The sequence below is a fragment of the Branchiostoma belcheri genome, unplaced genomic scaffold (assembly GCF_001625305.1).
Source record: "Branchiostoma belcheri isolate BF01 breed outbred unplaced genomic scaffold, Haploidv18h27 scaffold2, whole genome shotgun sequence".
NCBI classification, from domain to species: domain Eukaryota; kingdom Metazoa; phylum Chordata; class Leptocardii; order Amphioxiformes; family Branchiostomatidae; genus Branchiostoma; species Branchiostoma belcheri.
Genome location: NW_017803490.1, coordinates 7,979,648 through 7,991,477, shown reverse-complemented (window position 1 = coordinate 7,991,477; position 11,830 = coordinate 7,979,648). Strand labels below are relative to the sequence as shown.

Below are 11,830 nucleotides of genomic sequence, written 5' to 3'. Positions count from 1 at the left end.
GTTCCTCAGTGTTGATGTCACACTTCAAAGAAGCCACGTGACAAGCCTCACTGGGTCAGTCTACTGAGGAAGACCAGAGTGACTGGTCGAAAGCTCTAGGTGAGAGAACTTTTTGTGTTGGACCAAAAGTTTTCATTTTTAACATGTAACTAGTACCCAACACAGATGAACTTTCATGATAGTACGTGGAAATTCTGTTGTAGCAAAGGTACACAGTGCTACATATACGAGATTTCAAACAATATCTATGTATTATCTATATATGGCTATCATACTAGTATTTCAATATGGCAGTTAGCAACTTAGTTTTTCTGTAGTTTCTAAAAATGAAACTCAATGGTATATAATATTCTATTGGGTTAAAAGATACACATTCTGGTATCATAATAGTACACATAGACAGTACATTGTTTAATGGGCTTTAGAGAAACTAAACGATTATTTCACTTCATTTGGAGGTGGGGACCATCATTTTGACCACACATTTTACGGCATTTACAAACGACTTTTTTTTTCAACGAATCAATAAGAATCAACTTTATAATAACAGAGAAACAATCAACACCTTTAATTTTACTCAAGTCCCCTGGTTTTCTTACAAAGACGAAGACGTTAACAATTTATATTATGTGCGTCGATGAAGGTTAGACATCCAGGTAATACGATATGCCAAAAAACAGTTACTCAAGCAACTGGATATGATTTTGAAAATCATGATTTTCAAAATCATATCCAGTTGCTTGAGTAACTGTTTTTTGGCAAATTTATATTATGTGATTCGACGAAGTACTTTTAAAATACTGTTTTGTAATCTCCAAGCAGATCATACGGTGGCAAGGCTAAATTCATTGGCCAGGGGAGTAATAGCCACTCGGGTAACCAATGGATACTGTCTGACCAATTTAATATACGAATCTTTACTTGCATGTTCATGCCCATGGAGCTAAATGCATACATCAGAGTGTGATGTTACATGTACATCATACTGAGGAACATTAAGTACATAGGATAAAGGAATAACGTAAAAGTCTTATGATTACTACTGGAGAACACATTCTATCTAATCTAGGTCTTGAAGATTACTTCTCTCTTTTGAAAGTTGCGACCACTGAAAGATCTGCTTGGAGATTTACATAGGGTATAGAATTTTTTCTTACACAACCAGTAAGGTTCTCACCTGCTTACGTTTCGATGTCTATCAGACACCTTCCTCAGAGCTTCTGACTGGAGTTCTGCAACTCGCCGCTATTTATCGCCAAAGTATGTGGCCCTTTTGCGGCGAGAATGCAATCCCAAACGTGGCTGAGCTTGTACCCCCCCTCGTCCCGGTTCATCACTGGGGTTGACTTTCTTATCCAGACTGCTTCTTTGATCCATCGAAGCGTAAGCAGGTGAGAACCTTACTGGTTGTGTAAGAAGAAAATTCTATACCCTAAGTACCTTCCAACTAGCCTCTACCGAAATAAAGGGATAGTATACCAGAGAAGATCCAGGGCCAAAGAAGCTCCAATAGCTCACTCCGTGGGTCGCAAATTGGAGCTTCTATGGACCTAGATCTTCTCTGGTATACTATCCCTTTATTTCGGCAAATTTCTACTATTTTTCCAGCGATCCGCGGTGCCTGGTAGAGGCTACCTTCCAACCTGATGAAATTATTTACGGAAATTGGAGATTTACAGTTTTGAATGTTTTAGACGAGGTCACAGTATCCAGTCTTCAGCCCAGCAATGTCGCTGGCCCCGCTCCCGCCTTTGCACTCCAATTCTGCATCTGAGCTTTGGCAATCGTTGCTCCGGTTGCAGAGTTTACGCTGAAATACAACAATTTCAAAACACCGTGAGACGTGGAGATCTGACGTCATCGTGTCAAAGGTCACAGGGATGAACCAAATGAAAAGTTTGCTGGGGAGGGGCAGGATTGGCACCTGCTAACTTTTTTTTCAGTATTCTTCGGGAGTTTTAGTATCACACCACCCCTTTACTGTCCCGGCTTGGTCTCCCCCTCCGATGCCACCCCTACATCTCAGAGTGGTATCGCCGCATTGGACGTCTCTGTTGCAAAGTTTCCTCTGAAAAGGGAGAAAAGAAAGAAAAAAAAGCGGACGGTGGGATTCAGTAGTGAACGCCGCCATTTTGGAACCATCGTTAGTTGGTCAGTGGGGAGGGGGGCCGGTCACGCGATACAGGGTCATCTAACTGTGAGTCCAAAAACTGAAAGGAAAACAGTTATCAAACAAAAAAGACATATAAGTAAAGAAACGAAAATTGTTAATACGAATTATTTTTAGACTGAATACAGATTTAACGTCATACACATCATCAACACATGTCACGAAGGAATTTTTGCCGCGGGCTAGGGGTATTTAGCCAGAGATGCAACGGTTAGCTTTATTGGTTTACAATTATTTAGTTATAATTTAGGGATTGAGTTGGGTAGATTTAAGTATATTAATGCTATTTAGCAATGGTTCAGGTTCATAACAAATCATATGTGACAAATCATTTGAAAAAATAAGCCCTCATATCCTCTTAAGATGAAATCATTTCTTAAACCGTTTAATAGAGTAGCATGCTAGATTTTCGACAAAACCCTGCCAATTGATACTAAATCAATATATATTTGCTGTATGTTTAAAGTTAAAACTTTTGATCCAACACAAACAAATCTCTCACCTAGAGCTTTAGACCAGTCTACTGAGGAAGACCAGAGTGACTGGTCGAAAGCTCTAGGTGAGAGATTTCTTTGTGTTGGATGAAATGTTTTAACTTTAAACATGTAACTACCAACACAGATAAGCTTTCATAATATTTGCTCTAATTAAGTCTTAATCAACTAGCCATAATGATAGCCATTGTCCATGCCTATTCATTAGAAACTTTTCTTCATTCGTGAGAACCTAATATAAAATCGGCCGCTTTTCATTGATGTCATGAGGCCTATAAAGATCATCACAGGAATATAAATGCAAAGGTAGTAATAAAATACACATAGAGGCAGGAGATTAAATACTAATGAATCCATAGCCTATGGAACGTACCAGGCATCTCTTCTTCTTCGGATTGGACCAGCCGATCTCCACGCATTCGTAGTACGGTTTCCCATCATTGGTACAGTCGCTGGTGGAGGAGCACTGGAGCAACATAGCATTACAAATTAAACTAGACAGTTAACATTTGCAAAGCAAATTTATTTATTTATTTATTAGACTTTCCAATGCAACATCAAGTAGCATGGAGGAGAGACAAAACAGGCGCATATTTGCACCTCTGCCAGTTGTCTCTCCACATACAAAATACATAATAAAACAGTAATGATAAAAAAATAGACAATTTAACTGACAACATACTATAACATATTAGGATATATAACAATATAGTGACGACTATAGGGCAGTTATCGCGGCCTTGTGGCCATACAGGTCGTACATCTGCAAAAATGCATAATTTTTACCTTCGCATATGGTCTGCACTGTTAATTATCACTAAAACACATTCATATATATGGTCAGACAGGAGTCTAAATCCCTCATACAGCTATAAAATTGCAACATGATGTAACCCAACACCAGTTACCATGGTGACAGACGTCAACAAATCAGGTCATTGGCCAAGTCAGAGGTCAGTGTTTGGAGAAGAAGAGGAAGAAACGTAGCAAAAAGAATATGTTTTCCTTCGGTAAACATAACTAGGAAGGTAACATTTGCAAAGATGTAAAATGTTTAGCTGGTCTAGCCCAACAAACTTTTGCTCTGTTTATTCTTACTCAAGCAGATACATAAATGATATATAATGACCAGCCACTCCATGTCTGTCGTGCTACACAATGTAACCCAACACCACATGGTGTCTGCTACAATGCTAGTTACCATGGTAATAGACGTCTAGTCCAGGTCATTGACAAGAGGAAGAAGACCTACCCACCTACCAAATATCAAGACAATCCATCCAGGCGTTCTTGAGTTATCGTGCTCACACACACACACACACACACACACACACACACACACACACACACACACACACACACACACACACACACACACACACACACACACACACACACATACATACATACATACACGAACGCCCCTGAATACATAACCTTCTCGGCGAAGGTAATAATTCTAAAAATTCACGGCCAACTACTTTGTTATTTTGTTCACTGTGTTATACCTTACCTCGTCCCAGAAGGGCCAGTCTGCAGCGGCTCTCTTTTCTCTGCTCAGTGCTGCCACCTGTCGCTGTGAGAAGGAATTGCAGATAAACGTCACTGTTAAATGTTAATTGACTACTCTTATGGTTTTATTTACATTTGACAGCTTACGCCAACAGACAGCTAACCATTATTTCAAACGTAGATATCAATACTACATTTTCAGTAGCCTGGGTGCCAGACTTTCCAGGGCCTACACAGGCCAGTTACTCGGCTCCAGGGCCTACACAGGCCAGCTCCTCGGCTCCAGGGCCTACACAGGCCAGCTCCTCGGCTCCAGGGCCTACACAGGCCAGTTCCTCGGCTCCAGGGCCTACACAGGCCAGCTCCTCGGCTCCAGGGCCTACACAGGCCAGTTCCTCGGCTCCAGGGCCTACACAGGCCAGCTCCTCGGCTCCAGGGCCTACACAGACCAGCTCCTCGGCTCCAGGGCCTACATGCCCCAGGCAAATTATACCACAGCCCCCTTAGTTAGGCCTTTCACGCTGACTAACTTTGTACGTAGTGTGACATTGGTCCAGCATCCAGGCTGAAATTTCAAGCAATTTTTTCTACAACTACAAAAAGCATATTCATTCTTCTTACCGCAATGGCATCTCCGAGAGGGCTCCCGTCACTTTTCCATACAGCAAGATCTCTCATAGCCTACGTACAAACAAAATAAAACAAAACAAACATAAGTAGATATTATAAACTAGTGGACGTCCCAACTACTAAGTACCTAATAGCAGCCCAGTAGAGAACAAGAAATAGCCATGCCTTCAAGTACCAGAGTTATCAACCAAGGATTGAGGCGTTCAAGAATTCATACTTTCCTAGAACTATCGCAGAGTGGAACTCACTGTCACCAAGTACAGTAGGGGCATTGTCATTAGATAGCTCTAGAGTAATAGATGTCCACGGTTTAGGTGTAACAAGTCGATCGGTGTAATGTAGCCAGCTGCCGCCGCGCCGCGTGCCTGCTAAGCTGGTGTGTTACGCCGAAAGGAGGTCATATCGGCGATACAGATACAGATAACTAATATTTACATAACGTACGGTAAAAGTGTACATGATAAAGCATGGCCACCTGTCGTTTATGTCTTAGAATAAGAAAAATAGCAAACAGTACAATCTAAATTAACTATGCTCTATGCCGAGCTCAGGCAAAGGACCCAGCAGCCTCCTGCTTCCCGTGTGGCAGCGATGCGCCGAGTCCGCTGGTACGGTCATGTCCTACGACTCCCACCCGACCACCCCACACAGGCTATCCTGAACTTCAGCCCCCAGTCTGCGGGGTGGAAGAGACCGCGGGGGGCCCCCCGCACCCGCTGGTCGGACGTCCTGGCCAAGGACCTGGCCCTGGTCAACATCACCCACGAAGAAGCGCAGGGGCTCGCCCAGGACAGATCGAGATGGAAGGAGGTGGTCCACCTAGTAGGCTCGACGCACATCGTGCAAGAGGACTGAGTGAGTGAGTGAGTGAGTGAGTCTATGGATGAATGCAAGAATCATTTCATTTGCTCACAAAGTAATCTCATAGCCAACTTTTAGACTATCATGAAAGTTCATCTGTGTTGGTAGTTACATATTTAAAGTTAAAACTTTTGATCCAACACTAGAAATTCTCTTATAGACAGCTTTCGACCAGTCACTCTGGTCTTCCTCAGTAGACTGACCCAGTTAGACTTGTCACTTAACCGCGACGGGGGCCGACATCGTCTACAAAATGCCTTTGACCCAGTGTTGACGTCACATTTCCAAGAAGCCATGCGAAAAGTCTCACTGGGTCAGTCACCTCTTCAAACCATTTGCCTTGCATGCGTGCCAAGGAAAGTTGGACTTGAAGTTGAGCAGACACCTGCTTCTGATATTCAAAATGTCAAGTCAAGGCCACACGGCTCTATAAAGTTGAAATGTCACGCATATGGTTTGTGTTGCCCGTCTCAAGTGCTACACAATTCTTATCACTCAGGGCACGCTGAAAACATGTTTAATTGCGTGTCACCTCTAGTGGTATAGGTTTTACACATTTTCTAACATGTCCTGTTTTATTTTTTTAGCTTTTAACGAGTTTTCAAGGGTCTTCAAGTGGGAAGAAGGTGTTATTTTCCAACAGATGAACTTTTCGGAGGTAAAAATATGCTACAAGCGCAAGTGGAAGTCTTTAAAAGTTGGCTGATCACTCAGGGCAAGCTGAAAACATGTTTAATTGCGTGTCACCTCTAGTGGTATATTAGGTTTTTACGTTACACGTCTTTGAACATGCCCTGCCCTAGCTAGTTCGTAGCTTTCAAAGGAGTACATAAGGGAAAGGAGGATGTTGATAGTTAATAAATTTAAGAAGTAGAAGAACATACTACAAACACAAGTCTAATTCTACAAAATTTGTCTTATTATGTGTTCACTGCTAAATTCTTGGAAATCCAACAACACCTTCCTCTAGACTTACAGGCTCATTTGCGGTAGGATATATATTGACAAAAAGCCTCATCGACGAAACAAAATGTACTACGAACTTTGTAAGATCAACTGCAATTAAAATTTTAATTTGAGGTGAGGCTAAGGCCATAGCAAGTAATTTTTATGCCGTACCGGAAAGTGGATGGCAGATAACTATGAAGAGTGGAGACATGAAAAAACTCTGATTTAATGTTTTTGATGCAGTGATATGTGATGCTGGCTGTGTATATGTGATGTTCCCACTGAATCAAAACCATTTGTACAATGATTGTTAAAATCTTAAAATGTAGGAACCTTGTTTTTTCGGCCCGTCTTGTTTTTGTTTCGCCCGCTTGCATTAAATTTGAAGTCTGCGTAGGACGTCATCCATAAAATTTACGTACTGTGGCCTAATAGGGCAAACCACAACAATAGCGTGTCTTCAACGAAATAGCAAGTGGTCCGACTAGATTTTAACGAGGGCACCGAATACGCAGTCACCAAATATAGTTATTGGTAAACTATTACTCACTTAAAGAGTGGGTAGGGGTGCAGCATTTGTTAATTAATTTCTCAACCAACGCACTGATACTTGTGCTCCCAACCATGAATCCTACTACGTCACGACTATACGTCACTTCCGGACCGTGACGTCACGGAAAGGCATGCGGTCTGACCGCAGCCGACGGTTTCCTGTCTTTCCTGTCAACACAGTTCAGATATATAGCCTCCATACGGCAGGCTTATAGAACTGGGGGTTTGGTGGTCTTCGGCTGTTTTCTGATTAGCCTCCGTAGCAGGCTTATAGAACTGGGGGTTTGGTGGTCTTCGGCTGTTTTCTGATGATCTGATTAGCCCAGTTCTAAACGGGGGTAATTCAACCCGGCTATATGTCTCTATGCAATCAGAAAATGGGGTCGTATGGCGTAGCGGCAGCGTGCTCGACTCGGAACCAAGAGGTCTGGGTTCGAGTCCTGACATGCCACCGACCTTGTGCCCTTGGGAAAGGCACTTTACACGACTTTTCTCACTTCGCTCAGGTGAAAAATGAGTATTGTATTGCCCCCTGTGTTGGTGTCGGCATTAATATAAAAACGTCTTGTGATTACATGTTGGAATATAAAAAAAAATAAGAAAATAGCACATAAAAGACCCCCCCCCCAACCCCCCCAGTTTTTGGCATGCTATGGAGGCTGCGGTTCAGACATGTCGGTATGTTGTTGATGTTTGTGTTCAAACACGCTGCTCTTTTGTTGACTAAACCTCCGCGGGGAAACATTACCCCATGTGTGGACAACGTCGGCTGTGAAATGTACACACTTCTAGTAAACTGGTCTCCCTTCTAGCCTCTACCAGGCTTGGGGAGGCGGCTGGAAAAAGTAGAAATCGGCCAAATAGAGAGACAGCATGCCAGGGGAGTTTGTCCGTTGAGAGAGCAGCGAAATGTTCTCTCCCAGCAGAAAAACTCCCCTGGCATGTTATCTCTCTATTTGACCGGTTTCTACTCTTTCCAGCCGCCTCCCGAAGCCTGGTAGAGGCTAGACAACGTCGGCTGTGAAAAGTACACACTTCTAGTAAACTGGCGTCCCTTCTACGTATACATGGCCATGTTCCATATATAATATATCGCCAATATAAACAAGCATTCAGATATATAACTCATTTGATAGTATTGTTATAGGCAATGGTGTAGATATTAGCTTTGTTATTTTCTACTGCTCAAGAATTTGTCATACGTTGTACCTGATACAATGGTTGTGCAATTAAGTTCGACTGACTAAAGTTTTGACTGTCACATATCATATATGGAACTTTTCTACATGTAGAAAGATGCCATACCAAAAAAAAATGGAACAGGGTCCAGCTCCAGGGCTCTCTCACGGATCACAATCTGGAAACTAACATGTTATCATCGTACGGGGACTTTCTAAAGAAGATCAATCCTATATGTCCTACATAGAGGCTGTATATCAAGGCTAGTACTGTAGGGCCTGTAGTAGGTAGGGAATACCTAGTTTAACTCAAACCTTCGGGCTCTCTAAAGGATTTAAATCTGAAACCTGGACTTTGTGATGGAGTTTAGACTAAATATGCAGGCTAGCAGGGCCCGTGGTCGGTAGGAAATACCGGCTGTCTTTAAGAAGAACCGCTATCTCGTGCGATCAAACCGAGAGCCTGGGGGAAGGATTAGAGAGAAGTGTGGAAAATCCCTTAATACTATTCTCCAAGCACAGATCAGGCTTGTTTTGGGCACTTTTATGCGTTTTACGCGTTTTGTTGTGCTTCCTTTTTTGCCAGTTAAGCTTGTATACACAAAGGTAAGCTGACAAAATAGAAAGCCCAACAAAAAGCCTATAAATGTCCAAAACAAGCCTCACATCTGCTTGAAGAGGACTTAATGAGGTCAATGCATCACTTGACTCACATCAATCACAACCCAGATGTTAGGAAACCGCGGTTTCCCGTATACAGAAATCAGACATGGTTTCTTCCTGAATATGTTTCTCTTCCTTTCTTTACACGCAAAGACCGTAAAGTCGGCCGTTTGATTTCAAACACGTCTTGATTTCGTCTTTTCTCTTCTTTTAATTTGAAACCGCAAAGTTCCTTTGATAGTTCAACCTTAACAAATTAAATTTCCGTGGGAAAGTTGGGGAACGTAATGACTTGCTTTGAAAGAGAGATCCTAATAATATCCAATCCGTATACTGGAAGTTCGCTTTTTTACAAACAAGGTTTTAGGATACGACCTTTTAGACAAGTAGATACCTAGTGCATGTATGTATATAACTCTTAAATGTACTTTCTTAAGAAGTATAATCTAAAATATGTATACTCAGCTTGGAGTAACGACTATGTGTCACACATACTAAAAGTCGTACAATAAGTCGCATTCTAACTTTACAGCAAAAACTGTTCTGGACGATTTTTATCCATGCAATGTTTTGTTTTTAAACACAGAAGTAGTATTTAATCCCCTGAGTTTATGTAATTAGCGTGAAAGCTACATGTTAATTAATTACTTACGTAAACATCATTAGTGTCTTAATTAGCACCATGTGGGGCTGTAGTTAATCACCACTAGGTGTCTATAGGGGGATATTTCACGAGAACACCGACGTCTGGACATTGTCAGCATGAGAAGTGAGGTGGTTTAACTACTCTCCAAGCAGAGGTTGTGAGGGAATGATCGTTTATATATGCCCCCTTTTTTGTCGGTACCCACCCCGTCGGTGGCCGGCGACCTTCTCTGGCTAATGGAGACTGTCTTGCCAATTTAATACTGTCTTTTTGCCACCGATAGGGATCTGCTTGGAGATTAGATTTTACAACAAGTCGTAAAGTCCCTTACACATGTAACATGTCTTTTTAACGTTAGACTCTTATCTCAAAGCAGATGTTGGGTTAAAAAGATCTACAACGCTCTTAAGTACGTTACGTTTACCTTAAGTTTGTTTCCATCAGTGTCCACTGAATCTAAAGCTTGAAAGAAATATCTTAATAATGACTACTAAATGAAGTCAATCAGAGAATTTACACAGTTGCTTGGTCTATTTACCTGGATGTCTAACCTTCACCGACAAAGCCAATGATTGCGATCAGCTGTTTTGTCAACAAACAACGATGTACATGAATGGCTTATATACTTCTCTATATAAGAGACTCCACAAACAGTCAGACTTTGCCAACAAACAGACGTACGGTTTAGCTCTTTATGAGCCCTTTCTTAAACTAAAATTCCAAGCAGATATTTTAATGTGGCTGCAAGATAGTGTCAATATTGGCAAGACAGTATCCTTGGCTAGCAGTATCCAATAGGCCACCTGAAAAAAAGATACCAGCACACACAAAAACAGAATGCCCTACAAAAACGCCTACAGTATAAAACACGTCAAAATATTGAAGCCTAAAACCTCTGCTTGGAGAGTAAAATTACTATCTGTTTTGTCAATAAACAACGATGTACATGAATGGCTTATCTACGGTGTACAAGAGAATAGTCAAACAGACGGTCTTTGCCAACAAACATACTTAAGACTTTGCTGATCATGAGCCCTTTCTTAAACCTAATTTCCAAGTAGATATTTTAGTGGCTGCAAGATAGTATGAAATATTGGCAAGACAGTATCATTGGCAGGGCAGTATCCAATAGGCTACCCGAAAAAAAAGGTACCAGTACAAAAAAAAGAATGCCCTATAAAAACGCCTAAAAACACGTCAAAATATTAAAGCCTAAAACCTCTGCTTGGAGAGTAAAATTACTATCTGTTTTGTCAATAAACAACGATGTTACATGAAAGACTTATCTACTGCGTACAAGAGAGTCGGCAAACAGTCGGTCTTTGCCAACAAACAATGATAAGAGTTTGCTGAGCCCGTTCTTAAGTCGACCTCCAGACCACTTAACAACCAGTCACACAACATGAGGCTTAGCACGGAAGGGACGGAAACCACATCGTGTTCTCATTAGACTGGGGGTGCGACAGAAGTCTGGGGCAACCTTCTTCCAACAACTACTTAAGACTTTACTGATCTTTACTCTGGCACATTTCCGAAACTGCTACGCACCTAAAATTGCTCTTAGACCCGTCTTTCCACATTCTTGTAAGAAATAAGCCAGCGTTTACGGTTTAAATACAGTCTCTGTAGCGTGTATTTATGTAAGATTATAGGGGGCCAAGGGGTGTAGGACATGTTGTCGCTTTAGGGCATACATACAATACAACAGGTCAGGCGACATGTTATCCCTGAAAAGACGCAGGGTCGGCCACATTCTTAAACTTCAATACCTAATGATAGACCTGAATATTGAACACTAAATACTTTACAATAGAGGTATATATATCGTGTAGCCTGTTAGAAAAACATAGCCCCTAACTTAAAAGCTGGAGAAGTATTTAAAGCAGGACTTACGGCTGATCTCACGATTGAAGATCTCACCACTGCCAGGACGCAGAAAACGCTCAGTACACTAAGGAACATTGCCGTCGACGCCCGCATGGTTTAAGTCTCTGTCCTACAGTCTACGCTGAACACGGGAAAAAATACTCGACTGTCTTCCGAACAGACTCGTATACACACTGTGGAGGACTTGCGTATGTACGCCTGGTATTTAAACTCTCCCCGGAAACGGAAATGACGTAGGATTGAAATGCCACAGGGAGGGAGGGGCGGTACAACCAGTTGGTCACGTGAT

General features: G+C 41.9%; 1 protein-coding gene across 3 annotated transcripts; it reads right to left on the bottom strand.

The window, feature by feature from the left end:
• Nucleotides 1-425: 425 nt before the first annotated feature.
• On the bottom strand, nt 426-11,745 carry LOC109468891. 3 transcript variants are annotated; one of them, XM_019767269.1, is made up of 6 exons: nt 11,548-11,737; nt 4,798-4,857; nt 4,178-4,240; nt 3,038-3,130; nt 1,647-1,810; nt 426-455 (listed from the first exon to the last, which is right to left on the bottom strand). In XM_019767269.1, exons 1-5 carry the CDS (start codon nt 11,632-11,634, stop codon nt 1,691-1,693), a joined length of 423 nt encoding a protein of 140 aa, XP_019622828.1. In that variant the 5' UTR covers nt 11,635-11,737; the 3' UTR covers nt 426-455; nt 1,647-1,690. The 3 variants fall into 3 exon arrangements, with proteins under 3 accessions (XP_019622828.1, XP_019622829.1, XP_019622827.1); XM_019767270.1 differs by lacking the exon at nt 426-455 and adding an exon at nt 1,421-1,437 and having other exon boundaries at nt 1,662-1,810; nt 11,548-11,738; XM_019767268.1 differs by lacking the exons at nt 426-455; nt 1,647-1,810 and adding an exon at nt 1,843-2,068 and having other exon boundaries at nt 11,548-11,745.
• Nucleotides 11,746-11,830: the final 85 nt, after the last annotated feature.